Raw genomic sequence first — 18,956 nt, forward strand, 5'->3', positions numbered from 1 at the left:
ACAGTGCTCCTTTGTCTTGTTTCAGATAACTACTAACGATTAATCTTCTATTACCTTAAGCTTAATAAGATAATTTAATTTAATATTTTAAATTTATTAATTAATTAATTAGATTTAAAATATTAAAATATTAAATTTAAATTATGACGTAAATATTTTCATAAAAAATATTAAATAAAATAAATTAATAAAATCTAATCAGGATTAAAAGGAAAAGGCTCATAAGTAAATAAAATAAACTATAGGGGTAATGTTATAAATTTTGATTATAAATTAACCTAAAATAAGACGGGTGGGCATTGGAATAAGGTTCTCGATTTCTCCAGAGAAATATCTCTACTCTTTTTATAAGTTCCAAGCTTTCGGCAAATCGGTGCCCTCAGGATTATCAATCGTATCTCTCGTAGCTTCTCTGCTTTGCTTCTCTGATTTTTGAAGAAGATCAAAACCCATCGGAAAATAATGGCTGGAGGATACTTCCCGTCCATCAAGATGAAGAGAAAGGAGCTTGACGACGTTAGTGATGACTTCTCCGATTTCTCTCTTTCTTCCCCTGCTCGAAAGATTCGCCGGCTGGTACTTCAAGAATAAGTGATTTTGATTTACTTGGTCTTTTTTTTTTTGTTATTCAATAATTGAAGAAGAAAACTTTGTTTTTCCGTGTGATAGGACGCGGAATTACCGCCGATAATGGAGGAAGAAGAGGCGGATATTCATCCGATGGTCTGTGTTACTAGCGGTGTTGAAGGGGAAGCGAAGGATTTGAGTTCAGGATTGAACCAAGAGAAGGCTATTGTTGTGTTCAAGCCAGTTCATACTAATCCTCTCCTACATTCGTCTTCTAATTTTTCTGTCTCTGTGGATTCCAACTTCTTTTCTGGATTTAAGAGTAAGAATTTGCATGTCTCTGCCTTTAATTTTTTTTTTCTGTTGTCAGCAATTTCAAGTTTATTTTTTTACCAGTTGGTTTGCTGTTTTTGCTGTGGAAATATGTCTAATGTATAGGAGAAAATTGGGGTTCTCTAAAAAATTAGAAGCAATGTATTCATATGAGCATAATCTGTTAGATTTTATGAGAGAAATTGTGTTATTAACCAGTAAATATGATCTGATATGAACAATTGTAGCTATTTTTAGTAATATGGTGTAGATTTGCCAGAACCATACTACCTTACCCTGCTTATGAAAGTGCTACTGGGAAGATCAGCATACAGTGCTTGAACTTCCTCCTGGCAATATACTAGGGAAAATTACCTAAGGTGCAAAATATGATGGCTATAGAAATTATCTCTAGACTATTGATTTATCATGTCCTGTGCAGCTGTCTTATCCTTCTTGGTCTAAGGACAAGCCGGCTGTTTGTAGGGGTTTGGATGATGGTTGTTGTAATGGCTTCACGTAATCTAAGCCTGAATTAATGGTATCTGAAAATTATTTCCCTTGGAAAAAAGCCGTTGATAAATTCGTTGAGCATATTAAAGCCATTTTCCTCTTATCTGCATTTGTTGATTGCCCAATGGTTTATTTTATTAGTAGACATATCTCCCATGGATCAGCCTTCCATATCGCATGAACTTGTATTTGGACAATTGATGAATATATTACTTTCATTGATTCCCCTATTTATTAGTCATTTTTCTGAAAGTTCAACTTGACAAGGGACCATTACATACTAATTCAAGTTTCAATTTTACATACTAGTGAACCAAATAAGGTAGATGGGCCTAGATGATAATGGTTTCATGTCTGCTGCTGAGCTTCACTTGTGATTATGAATTAATGATTGTGACTTCAATTGTGGGGATCTTCTTTGCAGATCAGTTTCCTTGGATGAACCGCACTGCTAATATAGAACTTGTTGAGGAAGAAGAAGGAACTAATGAATGTATGGCTGTTGTTCCTTGGGTTCCTTCTCAGTTTCCTATTGCCCAAGATAAGGACATCTCTCAGGCAGAGTCTCCAGAACTAATGGAGGCTGAACAAGTTGGGGAAGCAACAATGGATATTGAAGAGAATACTAATGAAACCATAGAGCAAGAGCATGGGAATGAATTTAATGAATTCAGGGGAACACAAGGCTTGCCTCAATGGCAGCAACAGCACTGCATGATGCCACTGCCACCTCAAAACACCTCCACACCTATCACATGGTTCCACTAACAAGTAGTAACTTGAATGTAGGATTAATAGTGATCTAAGTGAATCCAAAGAATCTACATATTTGTTGGTTTTCAGGCCTCTTTTGTTGGCTTTTGTCGCCCAGAGTCCATCTGTAGGGCTGGTTTTGGACAAGGAGCCTGTTGGCTGTTGTAGCAAGACAAGGTACATGAATGGTAAATGGTACTAGTGAGGAAATTTTTTCTTCTCAGAAATAGTTTGTATCCTGTACAGTATCTGGGCTTTAAAGTTCTAATGGTTTCATGGTTGCTTGAGGATCATTCTAGTCCCTTTGAACACATGTTGGGTTTATGGCTGGACTTTCTTGGCAAGTTTAAAATGTTTCATTTTCACCATTAATCATGATTGGGTTTTATAAAGTAGCATCAAATTTCCACATTTTGGTCACTCAATTGCCACTCTAATTCTTAGGCTATTGTAGTAAGCAAATTCTAATCCAAGTTATTGGATGGGCGGGCATGTGCTTCTGATTGGTATATCATATATTTAATCACATTTGCTAAATGAGAGATGAATATTTTTTATTAGTAAATCAATGAAGTACGCATTAAAATATTAGAATGATGTTAAATATGTTAAGGTAGATTAAAAAATTTGTCATAAATACTAGCACATCAACTTTTCCTACACAGAAGTAATAGCAAGATCTGAAAGTGTTTGATGGCCGGATGATTATCGCATGTATTGATCTATCTAACTAATGATTAATGATTAGTAGTAAAAGAAATAGAGAGAGAAGATATTTTTCTTTGTTTTTTTAAAAAAAATTAATAAAAGAAGATAATTTTGTTTATAAAATAATTGATAGATTAACTTATCTTATGAATTTTTTATTTTTTATTTTAATGATTTTTATAAAATTAAATTAAAATTTAATAATTATATTATTAAAATTTAATATCTGCGAATAATATTTACTGTAACAGCTAGATATTTGCTTCATTTCTTGAAATTTTTGAACTTGAGTTGTTTTATTATCATCAAATTCATATTTACATTTACATCCTTCATCATATATGATGTCTATTTACTTTTTTTAAATTAAAAATGATTTAATAAATCATGTAAATAACATGACTCATAAATTAATAAAATAAATTAATATGACATAGTAACAAAATAAATAAATGATAAATATAATTTAACAACATTCATTAAATAGCACATAAACAGCTTGCTTAAAATAAAAATAACATGACAAAATATTTGATAAAGTAACTCATAAACATATATCCTATAAACATGAAAATGAAAAATTAGTCTATCAACTTATTTTTTTTAATTCATAACCCCAAAAAATGATAACGATATAATCCAACCAGTGAGCTTCTTTTTAATAACTTGACCAACTTATAGATCAAGACATCAATATCGATATAATTACCTAAATTTTTTTGATTCGCTTCATAACATTTGACCATTGGCCTTAGGCCGTTGTTCACTAACGGCTTCTTCGGCCATGAACGAAGCAGGCCCAATTTAATCCGAACTCATCAAAACAAAAGCCAGTCATGAATTTTTCAGTCCAGTGGCAACGGAGATTTGGGCTCACCGGCCTAAAGTGTGCAGCCGGAAGTGAAGTTGAGGAGGTGAAGCATGTCATAGGCTGCCTTGCTTGCCTCTGTTTTCACTCGCTTTAGCCCGCTTTGTAAGGTAAGCATCGCATGGATGAAAAGATAGAAGCTACGGAAGTTTACTATATTATCATGGCATTCGAGAAATGACCACTTGACAAGAAGCTTATTTTAGATTACATTACATTACGTTATAAACAAGACACTGCAACACAAACAGAACAGAAATTACAAGTCCTTATTCTCTCTCAAACAGCAGAAAATATCAAGTCCTTTATCTATTAGCAGCTCTCAAAATTCAGCCCTGAAAAAATCTACAGCTCCTGTTTGGTGGCCTCACTTTTTTCGAGCTTGGCTGGTTCAGGTTTCTCTTCACCTGCAATGCTAACAACTTTAGGACCTTTGATCTTATCTGCAGACAACTTGGAGAAACTTAAGGTAAGCACACCATTTTCAAGCTTAGCTTTCACAGAGTCCAAATCCACATTGTCAGGCAACCTAAATTGTCTCCAAAACTTGCCGTAAGATCTCTCCACCCTGTGCCAGTGATCCCCTTTCTTCTCTTCCTCTCTTTTCCTCTCTCCGCTCACTCTCAACACCCTATTCTCCTCCACCTCAATCTTCAGCTCCTCCTTTTTCAAACCAGGCACATCTAGCGTTATAACATGACCATCAGGTGTTTCTTTCCAGTCTACCCTGGCTAGAGAGAGTTCCACACTGTTATCCCTTTCAATCCCAAATGGTATGTGTTCCAAGACTCTAAATGGATCTGGGAGACGGTCTGACCAGAGATCAGTCAGCAGACTTCCAGGACGATCAACAAATGGGAGAAGTGATGCATTGGCGGACCCAGGAAAGCAGAGCAAGATCGAGAAGAAGCTGATAAAGAAGGGCAGTAACAATTGCTTCATTTTTCTCTGTTTCTACTCTTGATCTGTTGTTGGTTCTAGTGATTGCTCTCTTTTATGCAAAGGGTTTCGATGGAGTGGAAGTAACAGTGTTGTTGCTAAGGTGTTTGATGTTCTTGTGTGGTTTTGATGGGCGATGAAAGGATATAAATATATGGAAGCGTAGAGGATTCATATGGCGGGGTAGTGATCAATCTGAAGTGTTTAGAGAAATGGTGAAGGTTCTAGTTGCATCCTCCATTCTTCCAGAGTTTTCATTTCTTTTGTTATTTTTTTTTTTCTATTCAAAAAAACTTTAATTCCTATATCATAATATTAATAAAGAAAATTTAATTAATAATAATAAAATTAAATTTAAAGTCGTAAGATTTTAAATTTAATTTTAAAAAAATTATTTTATATATTTCATCATCCAGCAAAATTAGTATATGATTTTAAAATAAATTAAAAGTGAGTATATGAGTGGACTTGTTTGATATTATTATTGAAACTGATGTTAAGAAAATTATTTTTTTAAATATGATAATTAAAAAATATTAAAAAATAATTAAAAATTAAATTTAATTAATTTTAATTATAAAAATATTAAAATAATAAAAATAATTTTTTCAAATAATTTTCTCAATAGCATTTAAAATGATACTTTTATTTATAAAAATATATTAAATAGGACTTTAATAAGTTATTTAAATTTAATTATGTCAATAAAATGATTATTTTATTAAAATTTAATTTAATTTATCATTAATTATGAGTTGAAATAAACTTAACTTTAATTTTAATTTAAAATAATTGTATTTTTTTATTTTAATTTTTTAACAAAACATTCAGCTAAATTTCTTATTTAAATAATTATATATTTTATTTTTAAATATAGTATTTTTATATTTTATATAAAATATAAAAAATATAAAAAATATATTTTTATCAAGTTGTCTTAAATTAAAAAAAAATCATATTAAAATAGATTGATTATTGTCTAATTCCTAAGATTTGATAAAATCTATACTTAGTTCTTATATTTTTAAAATTAAATAATTTAATTTTTAAAATTTGATAAAATTTATAATTTAGTCATGCCATTAGAATTTACATTAAGTTATCATTAATTTTACCAAATATAATCAAAATGCCTTTATTTTTATTTTTATCTCAACAACTAGCCCATAAGATTTTATTTTTAATAATTTAATTTCTGAGATTTTATTTTATTAATAATTTAATTCCTATATTTTTAAAATATGATAAACATTTTTAAATTTAAATTATTAAAATATTAATTAATTACTTTAAGGTTCTTAAAATTTTTTATTAATCACAAAATCATTCATATATTTTATTTTACACATTGATCCTTAAATATTATAACTATTTATAAATAAGCCCTTATAATTTCATAAAATTCTATTATGTCTTATTATATATATATATATATATATATATATATATATATATATATATATATATATATATATTCATGCATTATATTATATTGTTATATATAAAAAAAATGAATATGGAGGTAAATTATTATTAAAATAAAATTTAATGACTAAATTATTTTTATATTAAAAATAGAGTTAAAAATAGTTTGGTATTTTTGTTAAATTTAATAGGAAATTAACCGTAATTTTAATGATAGTGACTAATTTGTAGGTTTATTAAATGTTAAAAACTAAATTGCTTGGTTTTAAAATCATAAGGACTAATTTGTAAATGTAACCAAATCTCAAAGATAAAATTATTAATAAAATAAAATTTTAGAGACTAAATTATTTTTAAAACATAAAATTAAGGGCATTTTTAATTTAATTTAATTTAATTTATCATTGATTATGAGTTAAAATAAACTTAACTTTATTTTTAATTTGAAACAATTATATCTCTTTAATTTTAATTTTTTAACAAATCATTCATCTAAATTTTATATTCTAATAATTATATATTTTATATTTAAATATAGTATTAAATATAATTTTTATTAATATATTCCTTATGAGTTTATATATATATATATATATATATATATATATATATATATATATATATATATATATATATATATATATATATATATGTTTAATTGTTTATCTATATAATATATAAATGTGTGAAGGAAAATAATATTAACTTTGGTCAAATTGTCCTTCATCATTTATAGTATTTGTAATTATACATTTTAATATTTAATTTAATTTTAAAATTTATATAAATATAAAATTCTTAATCTTGCTTGTATTTAAAGTTCACTTAATTAAATTTATTATAATATAATTTTAAATAAAATTTTATGAAAATACCATCATGATTTATATTATTTATAAAAATATGAAAGTATTTTATTTACATGAATTGTTTTTTCAATGAATCCTAATAAATTTTTATCTCTATCTTATAATTATTTATGTAAATTTATTTAAATACAATTTTATTTGAATTTACATAAAAAACAAGAAAGGACATAAATTTTTATTAGCCAAAATATGAATTCTTATATTAATGTTTTTTAAATTCTCATTTAATTTAATTTATTATAAGTTCATTAAAAAAATTTCATATAAAATAAATTTATATTTTTTAATTATAGATATATATTTTTAAAATTTTTAATTATTACATTAATATATAAATTAGTTCTAACTAAAATTAAGTTTATAAATTTTATGTAAATACTACTGATCGATAAGCTTTGTGTATATATATATATATATATATATATATATATATATATATATATATATATATATATATATATATTCAACAACGAAAAAAAATACACATTCATTAATTTATAAAAAAATATTTAATTAACATGTAATACATATTAAAATTATATGAATCTAAATTTTTTAAATAATATATAATTATGTACAAGCATAAAAAATTATATATATGAGAAAAAATATTTAAATAAATAAATATATATTATTTAAAAATTAATAATTAACAGTTAAGTTTGAATTTAATTATAAAATTAATATAATTAATAGGATAATTATAATTTATAGATTTTCTTTTATTTTAAAATAATACATTATTGAAAGTTTAAAAATACTAATATTTACACATATAAAAAAATATAATGCACTTTTAATTTTTTTAATACTGTTATTCTAACTTAGTAAATATTGAATATGGATAAAAAGAATTAAAAATTTTATTATTTCAACTTAATTAATTTATATTTAAATATAAACACAAATTGATAATTTGATTAAAAAAAGTTATAATTTTCATATGAATATAAGCATGCATTAAATCATTTAATAGAATTTTTATTTATTTAAATTTAACAACTTCCTTTATTGAAATTTTACGTTTACTTCTGAAAAAATAATTATAAAAAATTTAATTTAAAATTACATTATAAATTAGTTTAACAAAATATTTTATTATAAATCGAATATTATCTATACATTTTTTTACTGTAATTATTTCAATTAAAATTAATAATATATTAATATCAATGTTTTTTATTTTATTAGCATTGATTTTTTATTTTTTATAGAAAAAGAATATTTTATTTATTAAAATTTTATTTATAAATGATTTATTAGTATTAATGTATTTTTCAATCTTAATTTTAAAAATTTTATATAACACCCTAAATTTTAAAATTTATTATTTTGTGAGTAATATTAATTTTTTATTTTATTTAAATTTTAGGAAATTATTTGAAATTTTTCATATTTTCAAAATTGGGTTTGATTTCCTGAAAATATAAAACTTTGATGATTTTTAAAAATTAATTTAAAGATCACGTGGCAAAACTAAAAATATATTTAGAATCTACGAATTTTTCTGAGTATTCTAGAATTTTTTTTGAAATTTTTGGGCATCGTTTTCGATCCCAAGGCAGAGTAAAAATTAAAAAATTTGTATCCTGAATCGGACCGGCCAAATCGAACAGGATCGGATCGGACCAATCTAATCGGACCGGCATTTTCTTTTCTTCTTCTTCCCTTCCCCGCGCGTCCTTACCTCTCTTTCTCTCTCTCCCGTTTTCTCTCTCCTCCCTCCTTCCCAGGCCGCACCGCCGCCACCCAGCCCTTCCCACCTCGCCGGCGCGCCAACCCAGTGCCTCCCCACGGCCGGCCGACGTCCCAGGCGGTCGAAAAACGCACGGGAACTCCTCCCCTGGGCGTGCCCGATGCCTCACATTCCCGGCCGATTTGGCCACCGATTGGGCCAGGTCTTGTGTCAAACACCATCTACACCTCGAGAGCTTTCCATAGACACCAATAACACCAAAATCTATCGAGCGGTTTGCCCAATTTTTGTCCGGGAAGTTTTATTCCATTTCGATTTTTGGGCTAGATTTCTCGCAAACCGTGAACCCCACGAGAAAACCGAGAGTACCAGAGTGCTCCATTCGTCGAGAGCTTCGCGGCAATATAAATTTCAAAATTTTCTGACACCGTTTTTCGGTGGGTCCCACGAAAATTCGTAATATTTTTCCGAGCATTAAATGAGCTTAGAAAAATTCAGTAAAAATTTTATACTAACCCCAGTGTTGTGGGCTTCGTGTAGGTACCTTCAATTCATGAAAATTCGACGGTTGCCCGGGTCAGTGAATTTCTGGCCAGACAGACCGGCCACCGAAAAAGTCTTGAAATTAGATCGATATTTTGGATACCCCACCATTGTCAAAAGTCCCGAGCGTGTCCCGGGAGTCGGAATCGGCACAGGTAAACCCGAACCTTGCTTTTTCATAATTTTCTAGTGCTTGAATGGGATTAAAAATCCATAAAATACTCGTGGTAGCTCAGAAAATTATGATTCTTTTTGCATTAGTTTAGAAATATTGTTAAGGACCGCTGGGCAAAGTTTTAGAATTTTTATAGCTTATTTGGGTAGTTTCTGCAAAAAGAGTCAATTATAAGGACTAAACTGTAATTTTACATATTGAAATTGATGATTGTTTGGATGGGCCCAGGAGGGGCTGTGTGATATGATTGAGTTATGAATATATGGTTTGTGGATATAGAAGTGTGTTTTAAGCCTTTTTGCAGGTTGGGTAGGTCCTAGGTACAAGGGAGACTGCCGGATTTTTGGCACGACTTAGGATGTATTTGGTCTTTTCTTGGTTTGTATTGAGTCAATTGTATTAAATAATTGTAATAAAATTGTTAGGTGAGCCGGGACAGCCTTCCTCCTCCGCCCAGCAGTCACAATGACTTCTGCTGAGTCTGTGAGTAAAATATTAATTTTAATTGTAATTTCGATATTATTATATGTTCAAGCATGCCCATGCATCACTTATATGTATATATCTATGTAGTTAAACTCTAGGCACATTTTATGTTGCATTCACAACTGTTAAAGTGTCATGGATGTTGTGGTAATTTGGAGCAGTGTGCGTGAGTTGGCGTGCGTGTGGTGTGGTGTTGGATATGAACAGGACGGGTAGACACGGCTTGAGATCTTCGCTAGGACCCGGTCCTTCGGGGTAGACACGACTTGAGTTCTTCGCTGGGACCTCGATTTTTTTTTATTAAGTGGAAGTCCGAGCTTGAGTTCTTCGCTGGCACAATTTGGATTAAGAGGGCTGTATAGGGGATCAGGTCCCATATATGTATTGTTTAACATTATTGGGTGTGTGAGTGCTCTAAATTACCTTTTTGCTATTATGATATGAAAATATTGCCAATGTTGCATTTCAGTCTGCCGGGTGCATTAGCTTTAGATAGTTATAGAGATTATGGTTAAAATTGATATTTTACTCTCTGAGTTGAACGCTTACTCCTGTTCATTATTTTTCCAGGCTACAGGAGGATTATTGTTGTGGTTAACCTGCTTTTCTTCTTCGTAGGTTGTTTATTTATGTTTGTGTAATTCTGTTAACTCCTAGAATTTCCTCATGTGTTAGAAATATTTATTTGATTTGGGTCTATAATATAATTACCATATTGGACCTATAAACTTATTTTATGCATGTAAGTTGTACTGGATGAGGGAGTTGAGCTCCCATTTATTTTTGTGACATTTGAGTATGTGGAGGGTGAACTGAACTCCCCAATTGATTATATATTATGATTACAAGTCGGGTGAGTCAAAGACTCCCTGTTGAAAGGTCCACTTTATGGTCGGACTCTGTCCGGTTGAATTCTTGAAATTGGGCCCAAATGGGCCTTAGAGTTGGGTTGATGAATAGTTAGGCTTACTACGGGCCTCAGGGGCTTTAGGCTGGCCCAAGTCCTAGTGCCGGTCCGTCCCATAGGTTGGGTGATGAAAAATGTGGTATCAGAGCTTAGGCTCCAGATTCATAGGAAATAATTGTCTAAAGTGTTGGAAAGAGTCTAATAGGAGTCACATGCATAAAATAGGGTCCACATGCGTCTTGCATTGTCATCTATGCTTCTAGTTTCTACTTCATATTTTGTGTGTAAATATGAGTCTATAGAGCTATGTAATATGCAGTTTTGAAATTTTGTGGGCTAATGCTGCTGAATTTCAGGAAAATGCGTAAAATCAGGAGAGCTGCCACTGTATCATAACTAGATGTGCCTGACAAGATGTCAGCACAGGATGAGGCGCCTGCCCCGAGGAGGCAGGGTAGGAGGCCTAGAGCTGCTCAAGTAGAGGAGCAGCCACCACCAGTTCAGGAACAGTCTTTTGTGGCCCAGGGTCCCATAGACCCAATGGCAGCTACTCTAGCTGGTTTGCAGAGAACCATCGATATGATGGCACAGTATATAGTCCACCCTTCCCAACAGCAGCAGTCCATCGCACCAAGAGGGGAACCGTACAAACAGATAATTAGTTTCAAGAAATTGGTGCCTGGTACTTATGATGTGTCAGACGATGCCTATCGGTTTTTGCATTCCTGTAAACAGGCAGGGATGGAGTTGCAGTTGACTGATAGGAGGCTCATAGAGTGTGTGCAGCATATCATGGGGCCTATGCCTATACAATAGATGAATGACTACATATTACCTCGGTTGGAGGGTTTGTCATGGACCCAGTTTGTGGAACTGTTTATCAACAGATTTGTACCAGAAAGTTTCAGAGATCAAAAGCAGTGGGCCTTTAAGGCCTTAAGGCAGAATAACAGGTCTGTAGATGAATATGCTACAGAATTTCTGGAACTGAGTAGATATGCCCTTACAGCAGCGGCTACAGAAAGTATGAAGGTAAAAAGGTTCTTGAAGGGGTTGGACAGGAGGTATGCAAACCTGGCCATGATGTCTGATCAGTCTTTTAATGTAGTAGTTGATCGAGCCCGACAGATTGAGATTAGCTACACCGGAGATGACAGTGGGAGAGCAAAGAAAAATAGAGCAGAGTGTTCTTCAGGTGTTCCCCACATGGGTGCTCCGGATAGCGGAGGCCAAAGTAATTACAGAGGAAGAAGCAGGAATAAGAGGAGTGGCTTTAGACACAAATCTCGAGGATTCAGACCAGGGTATGGATCCAGCAGTGGTCACAGTTCGGGATACAGTAGTTCTAGGTCTAGTTCAGGATCCTCCCTTGCGCCTTATGCACAGTGTGGAAGAGGACATTCAGGACATTGTCTGATGGTTTCAGGAGTATGTTTCAGGTGTGGCCAACCATGTCACTTTGATAGGGAATGCCCCGTGTTCAGCAAGCCACAGATGGGATCATAGGATTTTGTTGCAAATGTTCCTCGTCAGTAGTATCCTAGTGCTTCCAGTATGGCAGGCAGTCAATTCAGTGGCTAACAAGGCCGAGGACAAGGGGGACGTGGATTTGGAGGTAGATCAGGAGGTAGGAGTCAGTATCAGGGTTCTGCCACCTAGGGTAAGGGTCAAGCTCAGCTTTTCACCCTAACCCACCAGGATGCTTAGGCTTCTAATGTAGTTGTGGCAAGTATTCTTCTGGTCTGTTCCTATAAGGCTCGTGTTTTAATTGATCCGGGTGCTACGCACTCATTTATCTCCCCAGTGTTTGCCATGAGATTGGATAGGAACCCTACAACTTTAGAATGTCTTTTGTTTGTAGCTACCTCGCTTAGTGATAACATAGATGTAGATATGGTTTTTTTGGGTAGCCCAGTAGTAGTGGATGGAAAGATCCTCCCAGCAGACTTGGTTCCTCTGCCAGTAATGGATTTCGATGTAATTCTGGGAATGGATTAGTTGGCAACTCATTATGCCACTTTAGACTGCAGGAACAAAAAGGTGTATTTCCACATACATGGTGTGGAAGAGTTTAGCTTTGATGGTAACAAGAGCGTGGCTCCATATAATTTGGTGTCAGCAATTAGTGCTAGAAAAATGTTGAGGCGTGGATGCCAAGGGTATTTGGCATTAGTGAGAGATACATCTATAGAAGGTGTCAACATGGAAAATGTTCTTGTTGTCAAAGAATTCATGGATGTCTTCCCTGAGAAGCTTCCAGGATTGCCACCAGGAAGGGAAATAGAGTTCTGCATTAATGTTGTGCCGGGTACAAATCCCATATCAATGCCGCCTTACAGGATGGCACCAGTAGAATTGAAAGAGTTAAAAGAGCAACTACAGGAGCTTTTGGACAAGGGTTTCATACGTCCGAGCACTTCACCGTGGGGTGCTCCTGTTCTATTTGTGAGAAAGAAGGATGGGTTCTTAAGGTTGTGTATTGACTATAGACAGCTGAATAAGGTGATTGTGAAGAATAAGTATCAACTTCCTCGGATCGATGATCTGTTTGATCAGCTCCAAGGAGCTAGATTCTTTTCCAAGATAAACCTGCGATCAGGCTACCATCAGTTGAGAATCAGGAATGAGGATGTGTTCAAAACATCATTCAGGACAAGATATGGTCATTATGAGTTCTTGGTGATGTCTTTTGGACTCATTAATGCACCAGCAGCCTTCATAGACCTGATGAACAGGATGTTCAGGCCATTCCTGGACCGTTTTGTCATTGTATTCATAGATGACATTTTTGGTATACTCTCGGACCGAGGAAGAACACGTGTGGCACTTGAGGATGGTGTTGCAGACTTTGAGGGAGCACTAGCTATATGCCAAATTTTTAAAATGTGAATTTTGGCTAGGAAGCATCTTATTCTTGGGACACGTGGTTTCTAGTGAAGGCATTCAAGTGGATCCCAAGAAAATTGAGGCTGTAACTGATTGGCTTAGGTCTACAACGGTCACAGAAGTGCGAAGTTTTCTAGGCCTAGCTCGCTACTATAGGCGTTTTGTGCAGGATTTTTCCAGGATAGCAGCTCCCCTAACTAAGTTAACTCGGAAGAATGTTCCATTCATTTGGACAGATGACTGTGAGGAGAGTTTCCGAAAGCTTAAGGGGTGTTTAACCACCGCCCCTGTGTTGACACTACCGATGAGTGGTGAAGGATATACCGTGTACTGTAATGCCTCCAGAGTTGGCTTAGGGTGTGTTTTGATGCAGAATAGAAAAGTAGTGGCTTATGCTTCAAGACAGCTAAAGAGGCATGAGCAGAACTACCCCACTCATGATTTGGAAATGGCGGCTGTAGTCTTTGCACTAAAGATTTGGAGACACTACCTGTATGGTGAAGTTTGCGAGATATACACTGACCACAAGAGTTTGAAGTACATCTTCCAACAAAGGGATTTAAAGTTGAGACAGAGGAGATGGATGGAGCTTCTGAAAGACTATGATTGCACCATCCAGTACCACCCTGGGAAGGCCAATGTAGTAGCAGATGCTTTGAGCAGAAAATCTTCTGGTAGCTCAGTGCACATATCAGTGGAGAAGAGACCGTCGATTCAGGAAGTACATGAGTTTATAGATCAAGGTCTAATCCTAGATCTTTCAGATAAGGGGGTATTGTTGGCTCATTTTTCAGTGAGACCAGACCTGCGAGACAGGGTTAGAGTTTCCCAGCACAGAGACCAACAATTGATGAAGATCATAGAAAGAGTACAGCAGGGTAAAGGTGGTGAGTTTGGATTTGCCAATGATGGTGCCCTTATGCAAGGTTCCAGGATATGTGTGCTTGATGTGGACAATCTCAGAAATGAAATCATGCGAGAAGCACACTATAAACTGTACAATGTCCACCCAGGCTCCACCAAGATGTACCATGATGTCAAAGATAGCTATTGGTGGAATGGCATGAAGAGACACATAGCAGACTTCGTGTCAAGGTGCTTGACTCGTCAGAAGGTGAAGTTTGAACACCAGAGGCCATTAGGGAAGTTGCAAGAGCTCCCTATCCCAGAATGAAAGTGGAAAATGATTACTATGGATTTTGTGGCTGGGTTGCCTCGTACTACGCAGAGATATGATTCGATATGGGTAATTGTAGACCATCTGACAAAATCAGCTCATTTCTTGCCTGTGAAGACTACATATTCTGTGGCACAGTACGCCCGGCTCTATATTAGAGAAATAGTCAGATTGCATGGAGTTCCGGCTTCCATAATATCTGATAGAGGGCCCCAGTTCACTTCTCAATTTTGGAGAAAGTTGTAGGAGGCACTTAGCAAGTAGTTGAACTTTAGTACCGCTTTTCACCTTCAGACAGATGGACAGTCCGAAAGGACAATCCAGACACTGGAAGACATGCTTCGCATGAGTGTTTTGGATTTTGGAGGTCAATGGGATGATCAGCTACCTTTGTTGGAGTTTTCCTACAACAATATTTATCATTCCAGCATAGGGATGGCACCCTATGAGGCATTATATGGCAGAAAGTGTAGGTCTTCTCTGTGTTGGATGGAGATGGAAGAAGCGAAGGTGCATGATGTAGACCTAGTACAGTACACTTCAGAGATGGTTCCTTTAATCAGGGAACGATTGAACACAGCTTTCAGCAGGCAGAAGAGTTATGCAAATCCCAGACGGAAGGATGTAGAATTTGCAATAGGCGACTATGTATTCCTGAGAGTTTCTCCAATGAAGGAAGTCATAAGATTTGGAAAGAAGGGCAAGTTGGCACCTCGGTATATTGGACCTTTTGAGGTTACTGATAGAGTTGGGGCAGTTGCCTACCGGTTGGAGCTACCACCCAACCTTTCTCACATTCATCCTGTATTCCACATCTACATGCTCAGGAAATACATTCCTGATCCTTCTCATGTGCTACAGCCGGATGTAGTAGAGCTGAAAGAAAACCTGACGTTTGAGGAGCAACCTATAGTCATAGTGGACTACCAAGTGAGGCAGCTAAGCTCAAAACAGATCCCTATGGTTAAGGTTTTGTGGAGGAGTCAGTCAGTGGAAGAGTGCACTTGGGAGCCAGAGCGGGACATGCGTAGCAAGTACCCTTATCTATTCAATGTATAATTCTGTACTTTTTCTGCCTTGTGTAAAATTCGAGAATGAATTTTCTGTAAGGGGAGAAGAATGTAACACTCCAAATTTTTAAATTTATTATTTTGTGAGTAATATTAATAATTTTATTTTATTTAAATTTTAGGAAATTATTTGAAATTTTTCGAATTTTCAAAATCGAGTTTGATTTTTCAAAAATATAAAACTTTGATGATTTTTAAAAATTAATTTAAAGACCACGTGACAAAACTAAAAATATATTTGGAGTCTACGAATTTTTTTGAGTTTTCTAAAATTTTTTTCGAAATTTTGGGCCTCGTTTTTGGTCCCAAGGCAGAGTAAAAATTTAAAATTTTATATCTTGAATCGGACCGACCGAATCGAACTGGACTGGATCGGACTAGTCGAATCGGACCGGCCTTTTCTTTTCTTCTTCTTCCCTTCCCCACGCGTCCCGACCTCTCTTTCTCTCTCTCCCATTTTCTCTCTCCTCCCCCTCCTCAGACCGCGCCGCCGCCACCCAGCCCTCCCCACCTCGCCGAGGCGCTGCCCCAGTGCCTCCCCACGGCCGGCCGACATCCCAGGTGGTCGAAAAACGGGCGCGAACTCCTCCCCTGGGTGTGCCCGATGCCTCACCTTCCCGGTCGAAATTCGGTCGATCCGGCCACCGATTGGGCCGGGTCTTATGTTAAACACCATCTACACCTCGAGAGCTTTCCATAGATACTAAGAACACCAAAATCCATCGAGTGGTTTGCCCGATTTTTGTCCGGGAAGTTTTAGCCCATTTTGATTTTCGGGCTAGATTTCTCGCAAACCGTGAACCCCAGGAGAAAACCGAGAATACCAGAGTGCTCCACTCGTCGAGAGCTTCGTGGCAATATAAATTTCAAAATTTTTCGACACCATTTTTTAGTGGGTCCCACGAAACTTCGTAGTGTTTTTCAAGCATTAAATGAGCTTAGAAAATTTCAGTAAAAATTTTATACTAACTCCCGTGTTGTGAGCTTCGTGTAGGTACCTTCAATTTATGGAAATTCGATGGTTGCCCGGGTCTGTAAATTTCTGGCTAGACAGACCGGCTATCAAAAAATTCTTAGAATTGGATCAATATTTTGGCTACCCCACCGTTGTCAAACGTCTCGAGTGCATCCCTGGAGTCGGAATCAACATAGGTAAAGCCGAACCTTGCTTTTTCGTAATTTTCTAGTGCTTGAATAGGATTAAAAATCCATAAAATATTCGTGGTGGCTCAGAAAACTATGATTCTTTTTGCATTAGTTTAGAAATATTGTTAAGGACAGCAGGGCAAAGTTTTATAATTTTTATAGCTTATTTGGATAGTTTTTGCGAAAAGAGTCAATTATAAGGACTAAACTATAATTTTACATATTGAAATTGATGACTGTTTTGATGGGTCCAGGAGGGGCTGTGTGATGTGATTGAGTTGTGGATATATGGTTTATGGATATAGAAGTGTGTTTTAAGTTTTTTTGCAGGTTGGATAGGTCCTAGGTATAGGGGAGACTTTGTCGGATTTTCGGCATGACTTAGGATGTATTTGGTCTTTTCTTGGTTTTTATTGAGTCAATTGTATTAAATAATTGTAACAATATTGTCAGGTGAGCCGGACAGCCTTCCTCCTCTGCCCAACCGCTACGGTGACTTCGGTTGAGTCTGTGAGTAAAATATTAATTTTTAATTATAATTTCGATATTATTATATGTTCAATCATGCTCATACATCACTTATATGTATATATCTATGTAGTTAAACTCTAGGCACGTTTTATATTGCATTCAAAACTGTTAAAGTGCCATGGATGTTGTTGTGGTAATTTAGAGCAGTGTGCGTGAGTTGGCATGCGTGTGGTGTGGTGTTGGCTATGGACAGGACGGGTAGACACAGCTTGAGATCTTCGCTGGGACCCAGTCCTTCAAGGTAGATACGGCTTAAGTTCTTCGCTGGGACCCCGATTTGGTTTATTAAGTGGAAGTCCGAGCTTGAGTTCTTCGCTGGCACAGTTTGGATTAAAAGGGCTGTATAGGGGATCAGCTCTCATATATGTATTGTTTGATATTATTGGGTGTGTGAGTGCTCCAAATTATTTTTTTGCTGTTATGATGTGAAAATATTGCCAATGTTGCATTTCATTCTACAGGGTGCATTAACTTTAGATAGTTATAGAGATTATGGTTAAAATTGATATTTTACTCTCTGAGTTTAACGCTCACTCCTGTTCATTATTTTTTCAGGCTACAGGAGGATTATTGTTGTGGTTAACCTGCTTTTCTTCTTCGCAGGTCGTTTATTTATGTTTGTGTAATTCTGTTAACTCCTAGAATTTCCGCATGTGTTATAAATATTTATTTGATTTGAGTCTGTAATATAATTACCATGTTAGACCTGCAAACTTATTTTATGCATGTATGATGTACTGGGTGAGGGAGCTGAGCTTCCATTTATTTTTGTGACATTTGAGTATGTGGAGGGTGAGCTGAGCTCCCTAATTGATTATATATTGTAATTACAGGTCGAATGAGTCAAAAACTCCCCGTTGAAAGGTCCACTCTATGGCCAGACTCTGTCTGGTTGAATTCTTAAAATTGGGCCCAAATGGGCCTTAGAGTTGGGTTGATGAATAGTTAGGCTTACTACGGGCCTCGGGGCTTTAGGCTGGCCCAGGTCCTAGTGCCGGTCTGACCCATAGGTTGGGTCGTGACATTTTCTCTATCTAGTAATAAAATATAAAATTATGTAAAGTATTATATATCAAATAAAAATGACTAATATTGATACTTGTTGATATGAATGTGCATAATTAATTTTGTCAAAAAAAATTAAAAAATAAATTGAAAATAACTTATATGGGTCCGAGAGCCTTATACCATATAATGTATACTCACACTCATGCTCAGTGCCGCTTTCTACTCTTTGGTACTCTCAGGCTACGAGCCCTTTTATACTCATATATAGTAAATAGCATGAGGACCGTGGCTTACTGGATCAAAACAAATGCATTTCTGGTACACAGGATCCTCATGTGAGGCAAGTGTGCATACGTGCAACTGAGTTACAAGAAATA

At 34.8% G+C, this 18,956-nt stretch overlaps 2 protein-coding genes across 2 annotated transcripts; one reads left to right on the forward strand and one right to left on the reverse strand.

Moving 5' to 3' along the window:
- The first annotated feature begins 347 nt into the window (after positions 1-347).
- Positions 348-2,438, forward strand: LOC131173919 (uncharacterized). Its single transcript, XM_058136686.1, has 3 exons — positions 348-576; positions 670-889; positions 1,817-2,438. Exons 1-3 carry the CDS (start codon positions 463-465, stop codon positions 2,158-2,160), a joined length of 678 nt encoding a protein of 225 aa, XP_057992669.1. The 5' UTR covers positions 348-462; the 3' UTR covers positions 2,161-2,438.
- Positions 2,439-3,849: 1,411 nt separating this feature from the next.
- LOC110632505 (22.0 kDa class IV heat shock protein) lies at positions 3,850-4,710 on the reverse strand. The gene has a single exon (XM_021780759.2). The coding sequence runs from the start codon at positions 4,661-4,663 to the stop codon at positions 4,067-4,069; it is 597 nt and encodes a 198-aa protein (XP_021636451.2). The 5' UTR covers positions 4,664-4,710; the 3' UTR covers positions 3,850-4,066.
- Positions 4,711-18,956: the final 14,246 nt, after the last annotated feature.

The sequence above is a fragment of the Hevea brasiliensis genome, chromosome 15 (assembly GCF_030052815.1).
Source record: "Hevea brasiliensis isolate MT/VB/25A 57/8 chromosome 15, ASM3005281v1, whole genome shotgun sequence".
Taxonomy (NCBI): domain Eukaryota; kingdom Viridiplantae; phylum Streptophyta; class Magnoliopsida; order Malpighiales; family Euphorbiaceae; genus Hevea; species Hevea brasiliensis.